This window comes from Lycorma delicatula, chromosome 1, assembly GCF_047948215.1.
Source record: "Lycorma delicatula isolate Av1 chromosome 1, ASM4794821v1, whole genome shotgun sequence".
NCBI lineage: Eukaryota > Metazoa > Arthropoda > Insecta > Hemiptera > Fulgoridae > Lycorma > Lycorma delicatula.
The window spans coordinates 383,211,198-383,223,858 of record NC_134455.1 but is presented as its reverse complement, the minus strand read 5'-3'; the positions used below and the strand labels follow the sequence as shown (position 1 = coordinate 383,223,858).

General features: G+C 28.0%; 1 protein-coding gene across 5 annotated transcripts in view; it reads left to right on the top strand.

The window, feature by feature from the left end:
• LOC142317318 (transmembrane ascorbate-dependent reductase CYB561) overlaps positions 1 to 12,661 on the top strand; it is a 185,175-nt gene extending 172,514 nt beyond the window's left edge. For all 5 annotated transcript variants that reach the window (XM_075353760.1, XM_075353761.1, XM_075353759.1 and 2 more), the window contains 2 exons: positions 3,598 to 3,752; positions 7,724 to 12,661. In XM_075353760.1, the coding sequence (XP_075209875.1) occupies positions 3,598 to 3,752; positions 7,724 to 7,889 (321 nt within the window). In that variant the 3' untranslated portion in view covers positions 7,890 to 12,661. The remainder of the gene's footprint in view (positions 1 to 3,597; positions 3,753 to 7,723) is intronic.

Below are 12,661 nucleotides of genomic sequence, written 5' to 3'. Positions count from 1 at the left end.
ATTTACTAGTGGTGATGAAGTACAACAAAACAGATTATAGAACAAAAAAATAAAATCACATACTTTTTTGGAGATTTTGTTTTTTTAAGTTTTTATCTTTAGGGTAGAATTTTAACTTTAAAATATCATCTACAAAATAATATTTCAAAAAACTTTACTTGAAAGTTTTCTTTTTAATTTTAAACATGGTGTATAAGTTCCAGTCGCCTTTTATATATATATATATATATATATATACTAGCGGATCCGACAGACGTTGTCCTAACCTGGCAATGTTCTGTAATAAATGCACAACACATAAATATAAGTAACTTATTTAAGTTAAAATTAGCAGGAATGTGGACGAAATTTCATTAATATGACTATAGTAATATAGTCATAATAGTATGACTATTATCAGTTTGTGATTGTTGTATTATTATAATGGGTTTATTGATTAATTATGTGTAGTATGGTTAATATTTATTTTCACTAAATATTGAGATATCTGACGAAAATCGAAACGTCGTAAAATTAGTAATTAGTGTAATTAATAAATTTTGGTACTTACGTATTAACGCCATCGCAGCTACAGCTTTATTTAAAAACAAAGTAGTCAATCGGATTTCGATGGAAAAATAAGCCGATATAGAGTTTAACATAGATTCAAAGCAGACTCTTTATTAATTTTAATAATGGTTATTTATATTTATTTATTTTATAAATATAATTTAACCAAACTTAACCTACACTCGCTAACCTTGACTAATTAACAGGAGTGTTTTGATTATTTAAATAATAAATAATTGCAATAATTACTGAATGTAATTAAATAAATACTCACAAAATTACGGTATTAATTAGTCAAGGTTAGCGACCGTAGATTAAGTTTGGTTAAATTATATTTATAAAATAAATAAATATAAATAACCATTTATTAAAATTAATAAAGAGACTGTTCATTTTGCACCGAAATCCGATTGACTACTTTGTTTTTAAATAAAGCTGTAGCTGCGGTGGCGTTAATACGTAAGTGCCTAAATTTTCATCCACGTTACTTCTAATTTTCACTTAAGATTCATTTTAAAAAAGTACCTCCTGCATTTCTTTTTTTAATTTAATAATTTTGAAGTTTCATAACCATGTGATAGCTTAATTAATCAATTAATAAAAAATTAAAGCACTATAAAAAAAGCAACGCTGTTAAAATTTTAGTAGAAATTTTTATCATTTTTCTCATTCTTTATTTTAACATCTATTTTACCAAATTTTAGATAATTGTAAATTAAAAACAATTTTAGACAATTTTTTATAAAATTAATCAGCTACAATAATTATAACTTCAATTTTTTAAATATACTTTAAACTATAATTATTATACATAAATTATATTTTAATTTTATAAATATAAAATTAAAATATAAGCATATAATAATTTATTTTAATTTTTATATAATTAATTTTCATATATATTAAAATAATATATATTTATATTAATTTTAATATAATTTATTTTACAAACTGACATTTTTATTTTCAAAGAGCCGTTCAATACTTCATAAGTTGCATAGAATCAAATGAGAACTGACAATTTAAATTTGCAGGTTAAGTTGATTGTTATTGAATGCATGTGTATACATCATTAAAATTCATGTAAAATACTCACGTCAATACTGCATTTTACAAATTAGCACAATGTATATTTTTTTTTATTACACTTTAAAACTTTATTTAAATAAATAATATTCTCAATAAGCGCGCAATTCTAGCAGACTCGGCAATGCTTGCTATTGCTAGATTTGAGTATACATACAAATTAAATGAACACAATTGAAAGTTTCATAAAACCTTAAAAACAATGAACATTAGGAACTTCACAAAATTTAACCTTTCAATTTATAAAAGTCAGAAGATAAATAAATCCAAATGGCAAAACAACACCACTACCTATCGGATTTAATTCACACCACTCTCTAATCACAGTATTCGGTGGAAAATAATTTTTTAACGAAAAGGGTTGTGGCTGCAAAATCATTACAATTAATACTCAACATTAAGAAACATACAAAACATTACGGAACTTCATAAAATTTAACCTTTCACTTTATAAAAGTCAGAATGTAAATAAATCCAATTGTCAGAACAGCACTACCTGTCGGATTTAATTCAAACTACTCTCTAAACACAGTAGACTGTTAAAAATACAGATTTTAATGTAATAACAACATTAAGCTACGACGCAAGTAACTGATATGCGAAAAACAACAAAATAAAAAAATTCCTAGAATCCGATAGCACCACCAACTACTAGTTCTGACTGATATGCCAAAAATTAAAAAAAAATTCTAAAACGCAATCGCAGCGCTGCCTACCGGATTTAATTGTGAACCTTAACCATCGCAACAACCTTAACCTTAACAATAACACATAAATAAATAAATTAATTAAAAAAACATTTTCTATTGGATCAAATTGTGAATCTAAACAAACCATTCTCGAATCAACTTAATCATACACACAAAATTTCATCAAAATCAGTCCAGCCGTTTAGGAGAAGTTCAGTGACATACACACGCACAGAAGAAATATATATATAAAGATATATAATTACTAGCTGTAGAAGCATATCAATGAACAACTTGAGGAAAATGAAAATTGAAAATAAAATTGCATACTACAGTATTTCATAAAACTTTTTGAAATTTGAAATGAAAGCTCTTTCTATTAACAAACAGTAATCATTTTTTGTGATTTTCTTGCTGGGTTTATATTTTTTTGAAATACAGGGACCTAGGAAAAAGGCTCAAACAATTTTTGTACAAAACACCTCTTGGGATTTTGACTGATTCTATATAATATCCCTTCTGTATGATACCTAAAAGAGTACTAGGTAGTTCAACTTGTTTATATATATATATATATATATATATATAAGTAAAAGGCGAAAATTTGTCTGTCTATTTGTTTATTTGTATGTTCTAGCATCATGCAAGAACCAACCAACCAACCAATTGATTTCAAAATTGCAGGATATATTTGTGTTAAGGGAAGTTTTTAAGCCATAAACAAGGCCCTGTCTCCCCCAGCGAGTGGAGTTCACCCTTCCCCCTTCAGAGGAGGGAAATTTCACAACTTATTTGTCATCATGGTAACAGAAATGTGAAGTTTTCCTTGTCAAAGGTCTGTGTACTTTAGTTACCATAGTTACTACTATTCTGTCCTGTAATGTAGTTTCCTTTTCTATAAAGCCTGAATACTTTAATTGTTATTTATCAGCATTATTCTCACAACCATGAGAGTAATGAATACTGTGGGGTTCCAGGGACAGAGCTACCTGGCTAGACGGTAATGGCAAGTGAAACAAGCTCAGCAGCCCTGGGGTTGGCCCCTTGACCTTTGGGAACACTGGGAATCCTTGGTTGGCCATGGTGTGGTCAGGGAGTCAGAACCCCCTGGCTAGACAGTTGGGTGAGATAAGCGAGCCCGAACCAGCTAGGCTAGTATATATATTATTTTTTTATTGTTATCTGTACCTGTACTGTTATACTCTGCAAGCATTTTGGTTTAATAATCTTCCAGTTTTTTCTGTTGTGATAACATTTTGAAATTTTGTTGCAGTGGATTTTTGGAATGATTACATTTTTATATCCTGGTCTCTCACCTCAGTTGCGGACGACTATATTACCACTTCATGTATTCTTTGGATTAATTGCATTTGTTCTTGCAATTGCAACTTCTATCTCTGGACTTCTTGAGAAAGCAATGTTTGTTTTGTAAGTATTAGTTGTATGTATAAATGATTACAAAATAATAAATAATGTAAAATTAAAAAAGCATTAAAATGGTGTAAATTTCAATGCTTGAGTGAAGCAGGTTCTTATATCCAATAATATAAGAAAGATCAACTTGAAAATGTGCTAACTCTATTTAGAAAGTTCTGGAATTTTTACAGTAACATACATCAAACAATTGCCTAGTAAGCAGTATTGTGACTTGATACTGATCCCATTGTAATATGTCTTTTTAGTATCTCAAGTTAGCTAATATTCTTGAACAACAAATTTGCTTAAAATTTGGAAATAAACATTCACTGAAACTCAAAAAATGGTAAAACAAGATTATTGGTGATAACTTTTATTAGCCTCACAGGATGAATGGTTTAAATAATTAAAATCATGACTTCTTCAGTCAGCATAAGATGAGCTGCTTTGAGCGTGACCCTCAGCACCATGAAATGGCACTCACATGCATGAATTTGTTGTTTAGCAGTTAAGGTAACAGTGGAAGAATACAAAATATTGATAGGATCATGTTTACAACACTCTTAGAAAACGTTAGAAATGCATCAGGAAGTAGCAGTATTTGTCTCATAATTTTTTATACCTGGTCAGAAACAATCACATTGCAATATAACAAGAACTTTTGGATTGTGCAAGTAAGAATGAAAACTTTATAAAAGGCTTCTTACTGGTGATAAAATGTGGGTTAACAGATTCAGTATGAAAAGCAAAAGTACTGTCTTTACAAAGATCAGAAAAAATTTGCTGAGACCACAAAATATGCATATGTGACAAGTCAAATGTAACAGATGGGTTGATGGTTGTTTTTTGACATCAGCGGTGTCATGCATCATGGATTATTTTCTCAGGTACCAGTTGTAAATTACCGAAATGCTAAAATGTCAGAAGAAAATGACCTTAGTTGTGGAGATATATCTAACACACACATTACTCATGATTATCTATCCTAAACTTAAAAAGGTTGGTTGTGCTTGTTCAATCATCCTACTTACCTGATAACAGATTTTTTTTTATAATGCAAACTGAAATCCGGTGTGATTGGATGACAATTTGAGGCAATTAAAAGTATTAAAAAAAATCACATCTGTTCACAATCCAGAAGGAGGCCTACCATTACTGTTTCCAGAAGGGCCAATGGTATTGAGAGGAATGCATTGCCTTGGGAAATGAGTACTTTAAAGTAGATAATGCTCACTAGGTTATAGATAATCCAAACATTTATTAAAAAAGTTTTAGAACTTTTTGAATGTTCTTGTGAATATACCAATTTTAGTTTTAAGAATACGTTATTACTAAAGTGCTGTTACTGTTTCTTGAAAATTTAAGTGTAGCATGCATGTTTCATTTGAAATGGTTCTTGTTTTATTTTTATTCTGTTTTAAGTAGATTTTGTGTTTAATAAAAAAAAAAGTATTTTTAATAGAAAGTAAACTTATTTTTCTCTACTCTAAAGAGTAAATTTTCCACCTTTCTTGCCGTGATTTCATCATGCCATGTTTTATTGCCTTAGTAACTGTAACACTCTACTCACATGGTATATCTTACTTAATTGGCAGATGGAGCCTATTTTCAGTCTACCTCAAATATCAGATGATTTTCAGTCGTGGCAATTACTTAACTGTCACCTTTAGCTAAATAGTTGTAAGAAACACAAACATCGATAAGAGTTTTGTAGAAAATTCTTTGGCAGTGAATCCAGATATACTGATTTACACTGATGAGTCTAAATAGGATAATTCCATTGAGGAGTGTTCCTTTGTGGTTAATTCCATACAAAATCTACATGTTTGGTCTGCCTCGTTAGTATACTTACTGTCGTATGCCGTACCCACAACCCTCTTATTACAGCTGAATTACATCATATTCTGCTGTACTGTGATTCATTAAGTTCTCCAACCACTGTCTGACACACTCACTAAGGATCCAGTAATTGTAGATATCATGGATCCGTCTTTACTTCGTAAATAGCAATCCATGTTTCAGTTTTTTGTGGGTCCTAGCCACGTAGGAGTTAAATTAATTTATACTCTCTCATATATAGGAATATTGTTATTCAGACTACATGTTCTGTCACTGAAGGCAAATTAGTAGAATGAGTTGCTGACAGTTTTCAACAACAATCTGCTTCATATTAAATTTAGTGTATTGTTTTTTACAGGATAATTGTTGTGAGGAAGTTTTCACATTTAAGACTCGCTAGATTAATACATGGATATCTCACATCATGTGTGCCCTTATATGTTTCTTTAATTCTTCTTGATTATATACATTAAGCATTATTGCATCATTGGTTTAAACTAGTACACAAAATTCTGCAGTTTTGAGAATTAATGTGGCCAAAAAAAACTTATCAAATTTTTGAAGTTAGTTAGACTTTTGTCAGAATTTTTAACTTTTATCATTTTTTAGTTTTGCAGAGATCTCTTTTACTCCCTTTTTATATATTGGCAGTTCATACAATAATCCTTCTTCTTTTTCCCTTTATTTCAACAAATGAGGCACTTATATCCCAAGTAAAAATTTTTTGATAGTTCAGATACTTAGAGATGATGTCCACACTTCAATGCAAAATAACAAATTCAGCTAAAACTTTTTTCACACGATTGCTATTTGCAAGCAATAATTTGTAAATGTATTCAATGTTGTCATCTGTTTTTGAATTTGATGATCTCTCCCAGTAATTGTACTCGATACCTTTGCACTCATTTTTTAACAAATCACCCTATTTTGTGATTGCTTGATGAGAAAATGTTATGTCACCAAACAATTCACTCAACTACTAATGATGCATTTCAGTATGGTTACACCTTGCCCTTAGAAAATCAGTTGCACAAAAAACAAGTTTGCTAATGGCGTCTGATGTGAAATATTCGTGGCTATTAATGAACTTCCTATGTTGTGCAAAGTGTTACTGCAGTGGAGGATATAGAGGGACAATTTTCATTAAGATATTTTGTAGAAAAAAGTCTAAACAAATGTAACTTAACTTTTTGACTGGTTCTCATTTGTAAAAATGTATACAGATTAAACTACATAAAAAAAACATTTAAAATAACATATTTACATTCTTGAAAACATTTATTAAGTTCAACATCATTTAAAAAAAAAAGTGAAATTAAATTAAATACTAAATTTCACTGGTAAATTTTCTTTATAAAAACACTGTTAGACTCCTCAGTCTAATGGCTATATTAAAGCCAACCCTGTGGTGGATCATTGCACTTCTACTTTTATAAAGAAGGTTTAAGACAAATCCCAGATCAGACTTGGCTTCATTTTTTAATCCTACAACTAATTTCATATCATATTTCCATGTTTAAATTTTAAGTTTATGTGGTGAATTAATCATCTAAGGGGGAAGGAAAAGCATTAATTAATAAGTAATTTTCAAATATTTTTTTCTTTACTGAATATCAAGGATTTTTTTTACTAGATTAAATCATAAAATGCAAGAGAATGAGTTCAAAAATTTGAATGGCCTTTTTCATGTAGATTTAAACATTCAAGTGATCTAGCAAGAGGAATGCATTTTTTTATTTTTTGTAAACCAGTTCATGAAAATGTGCCTTTCCGATTAAAATAATATGAAAGGAGGTTACTTACTTTTTCCTTTAATGAAATGCAACTTTTTTGCTTCTTCTGTTTTTTGCTGTTCTGTTTTTTTTGTTTCTGTTTTGTTACAGTTAATTTAGTTTACAAGATCTTTAACTAAATAAGAGTTTCTAGTCATTGTATACTTGATTTATTTACAAATTTCTGATGTTTGCATTCAGATATTAACATGAGTAAGCATTTCTGATTAAAATTAATCCCATCTTAATTAATTAGATTTTCATTAATTACGAAGTTAAATTTAAAAATAATAGTAATAAAATTTGTTATTATTTTCATGTAATTTCATTTATTCATATGAATACTTAACAAATTTTTTTTCTTATTTTCAGGAATATTAATTACAGTAAATTACCTGGTGAAGCTGTTTTGGTCAATATTATTGGACTTATTTTTGTTTTATTTGGAATACTTGTTACATATATTGTCACCCACACCGGTTATAAGCGTTACCCACGACCAGAAGACAACGTGTTGTTAACTGGAATTCCTGATTAATTTTTGTACTTTATATTATATTATTTACATGTGTTTTTAAATATTAAGTGTATTAAATTGTAATTGTAATCATATTTTATCATCATAATGATCTTCCTTCATTTAATCAGTCTTTCATACAAATCATATATTCATTCATTATCTTTAATTACATTCATCTATAGTATTCAGTGCACTTACACTTAATTTGTCGTGAATAAAAATGTCTAATTTTTATTATAATTGTTATTATGTACAGCTTAGAAAAATGAATTTATCTCAGATTAATAAAGGGACCAGGTTTTGTTTTTATTGGTAAATACAACAATCTAACATTAAACATATATTATTATTATTATTATTTACTTCAAAATATCAAAGATATATGATAACGTAATTTTAGAATATTTTAGTAATTTTCGGTACCAGTTGTTAAAAATAATCTAAAACTTGCGTAACTAGGATCATACTGAAAGTAGTACCTAATTTTTTAAAAAAGAAAATAACCAATAAAGATTTCCTAAATAATTTTTTTAATTTTATTTTTACATACTCTAGTTAATTTTTCCACAGTAACCCATAAAATTTATGGAATTATCATAACATGTAACAAATTTATTATATACCATTATCATACTTGTCCACTACAGTCTATATGGAAACATAGTCTGCTTCTTCAATTTTTAATCACTCAGAAATTGTACTGCTCCGAATGAATTCAGTCTCATGAAAAAGTGAAAAATTCCTCAAGGTTACGTCTAGGACAGAACAGTGGTCAAAAATTTTCATTTTGAAACTTTTAACAAGTCATATTTTTTGGCAAGTGATATGAGGACAGGCATTGTCATAGAGAAGGATCGAGATAGGTAGACAGTAACCCTTTTCTGCAATTTTGAATTCCCACCACAATTGCTTTAACTATTTTGTAATTTGTATCAACATTTAATTACTCATTTTTCATAAACTTAATTAATTAGTACCATTATTCTCAACAGCAGTTGTTCTGAACATTTCCATTTCTAGGACTATATCATTCTAGACTTGTCACTATTTTCTAAGTTGAGAGCATCTGTTTATATTTGTTGGATTTGGATGACAAACAAGAATGATGTCATTCCATCAGTCGGTGTTTGCTTAGCTGTTAAAACATAGTAATAGTAAACCCAGTTTTCATCATCTTTCACAAAAGCAATTTATTTCCTACACTCATATCAATCTGTTAATGATGGCATGCAAGCTATAAACATTGCTTGGGTCGATCGATAAAGATTTATAAAACTCACCACACACAAATTTTTACTTACCGTAGAGGAACAGTGACAAATTCAATAATTATGGTGAAAAAGCATGCGGAAATTTTTCGAGATGTCTTCAAGCACGTGACATCAACCTTACCTGGTAAATTGCACATCCAAGCTAGGTTTCAGTTTGTTTATCAACCTGGATGTGTTCTTTTTTGCTTTAAATATTCAGCAACCATTGTCACATTTGAAATCTCCATAACTTAACTGTAAATTTCCTTAATTTATTGACAAATGATTGTAATTTTTTTTTGACTTTAAGAAACTGGATTCATATGCTGTGGGTGTTTTCAATTTTATTGTTCATCTTAAAGATACAGAAACAGTGCAAAGGATATAAAGCTGTGAAACTTAAATTGGATTAACAAATATTTGAGTCTTGAATTAGCCAAGATCATTTATGTGCCAATACCATACATTTGCAAACCATATGACCCTTTTATTTCAATAAATTCCTATGATTCTCCTGATAAAGTCTATTATAATATTTGTTTAATATGTAGTAAATATTTTATCTGTCAAATTGTTTTAATAATTAAAATAGAAAACTGTAAAATAAAAATTTGTAAAAAGTTAAAAATACTTTTTAGGTGGAATAGTAGTTATTTATATATAAAATCCTTCATAAGTGAATTATATTTTTGTTTAGTGCTTATTACATTGTTTTTCATTGTACAATTTCAGTTGTTTTTACTTAATTTCAATTGTTGTAAAAAGTGTTCGTAACACTTCTAAGTATTAGTTTTATAAAACTATATTTACTTCATCATTTTACTGAAAACATCTTTACTGTAGTTAAGTACTTAATGTTTAATTTTTTCATGAGAATTATATAACAAAACAATGTCAAACCCTGATTAGAAATTATATTTATATTTATAACATTTATACTATTTACTATTATATTTATAACATATTTTTATTTGAATTTTATTAATATTATAGATAATTTACTTCAAGCCAACCAATTCTGAATCAGAGCTGGTAATTGGCCTTCAGGAAATTAAATACATTTACTATTTTTATCCATGTTATTACAAACTAAAAATTCAATAAGGTGTTACTCTTAACTTGAATTTAACCCTTTTTTCTGTACATTAAAACAGTTACAGTTTATCAATAACAATACAGTTTGATTTTTGTAAAATATGCCTTTTCACTGGTTATTATTAACACAGAACATAAAAAAATAAAAGAAATATTAATAAGGAAATATATCTTAATTATTTACATTCTGCATTATTCTCTGGCCTGAGAGACCGACTGACTTTTCAAAAAAGCATTGTACTATATGGTCAATGGTTGAACTTACTGGTATCATCTATGCTAATAAAACTTTATTATTATGTTTCTATAAAATCTATACTGACCTATCAATCACCTATTGTGAAATGGGTCGTAATATTAAATTATCAATTTTGGTTTTTGTCTAATTAAGGCACAATCAAAATCCAAAGTATATTCCATACATTATCTTTTACAGGATGTCACTTAGAACAGATAATTTAATAAATATTTAATGAATTTAAAGATTTTTTATTTTTATATTTACATAACTATTTAATGTAAAAATTATACCATTTACTTTTATATAAAAATCATTTCTTGTTTGTGGCCATTAATGAATACACATTTCTAGTCAGAGTGTAGATACACTGTAACACATTACAAAATCTCAAAGGAAATCGCATTGATGACTTCATGAATTTATGCTTCTGTTTATTAATGTTATCAGTTTGTTAATGCTATGACAACAATGAAAGAATGGTTGGCTGAAAAATCCGATGATTTCACAGCCTTTCTGCTGTGATAATACTACCTTTCTGGGACATGATACACTTTTTAAAAAATTTTGTACAGATGACAGATTAATTCTACAATCAAGTATTTTACCCAAAGTTTGACTAGACAAGCCTAAGGATACAGCATATTGTTATAAAAGTAATTTGTGGACTGTGCAGGGACAAGACTTCAATGATTTCTGGGGTTTAGATACTTTTTATTGGCCATGAATGCATCTTGCTCAATATTAAACCTAAAAATAAAAATTTTCAATCCCTGTGTTTACAACATAACATGATAAAACTGAATCATGATGCTAAAGTTGAAAGTGATGAAATTCTTTTTGGGTGGCTTCAAATGTATGTACTGAATAAAAAAAAAAAATAGTTTAGAGTAAAGGTTGTTTGCCCCTTTTTATTTTAACCAACCATTAATTAAAAAGGTTACTATGAAAAAAAACAGCTGAATTTTAAAATTTCCACCTAATCAAAAATAGTAGTGTTTCCTCTTTAAATTTATGGAAGTGTACTTTAATTGTAAGTATACTACAAATAAAATAAAATTTTAATATAACTAGTTGTATCTTTATGTACAAGTGCATTACCAAACTTTTCTCTTTATGTATCAATAAAAAATTCTCATCAGCAATTATTAACTGTTATTTTCTTCAATTAAATATTAATTGATTTTGAAAAATTTTATTTACTTAAAATTGTTTTCATCCCCATTAGTTAAAATTTACTTATCAGAACTGCTTTATGAGAGAAACGTTATACCTAATCTTATTCAATAGCTACTTCAACTATTTGTTGGATCCTACATTCAGTCCCTTAGTCAGGAAATGGAATCTGGACAAGCTTATATTGAAATTCATCATCCTATCAAGCAACATTAAAGAAATAGTTGTATATTGGCTAAGAAAAGTACACAGATTGAGGCAGTGTGGCAGCTGATCGGTTCCATACTATATTTCCTGTGAAGAAGAAATCAAGTATAAGTTTGAAGGAAAAAGTTTCACGCTTCAAGGGAAGCTTGAAGTCATCTGTGTTCTTGACTTCAGGATTTTAGGAAGACATGATGGCTTATTATCTTTTTCAAATTCAAAAAGTTTACTCTGGACAAACTGGATTGAAATATATTTCTGTAGTTAATCATTGTACTTATATAAAAAGAAATTGAAGTATATTAATCAAGGTAATATTCACAGTAAAAGATACAAATATGGTAGTATATAATAATCTTCTTTTTTAAGAAGGATTATTTCTGAAAACTTAAAAATTTTGTTTATTCTGTTTCTAAATTATTAATAATGCTATGAGACTAGAAGGAAAATGTATAATTATGATACTATTTTTAGATTTGTATTTTGTTTAAATATTAGTGAAGTGTTATATTAATTTTATTTTTTCTGTCCAACTATTCTGTAATGTATCTGCATCACTTTAATTTATTTACTTTTGTACTTATTTACATTAGAATAGATATTTATACGTGAGCGCACATATCAATGCATACATTTAACCGACATTTCAGCTGTTAATATTGTAAATTACAAAACTGTATCTCAATATGTAATGATTAGTATATAATTTATAAGACTGTTATGCAAATAATGTTTGTTTGTTTTTTTATAATGTACAATTATTCTTATTGTTTCTGTGTATTCATTTAATGTTTGTATTATTTTTAATTATAATACATGGTGCTTTA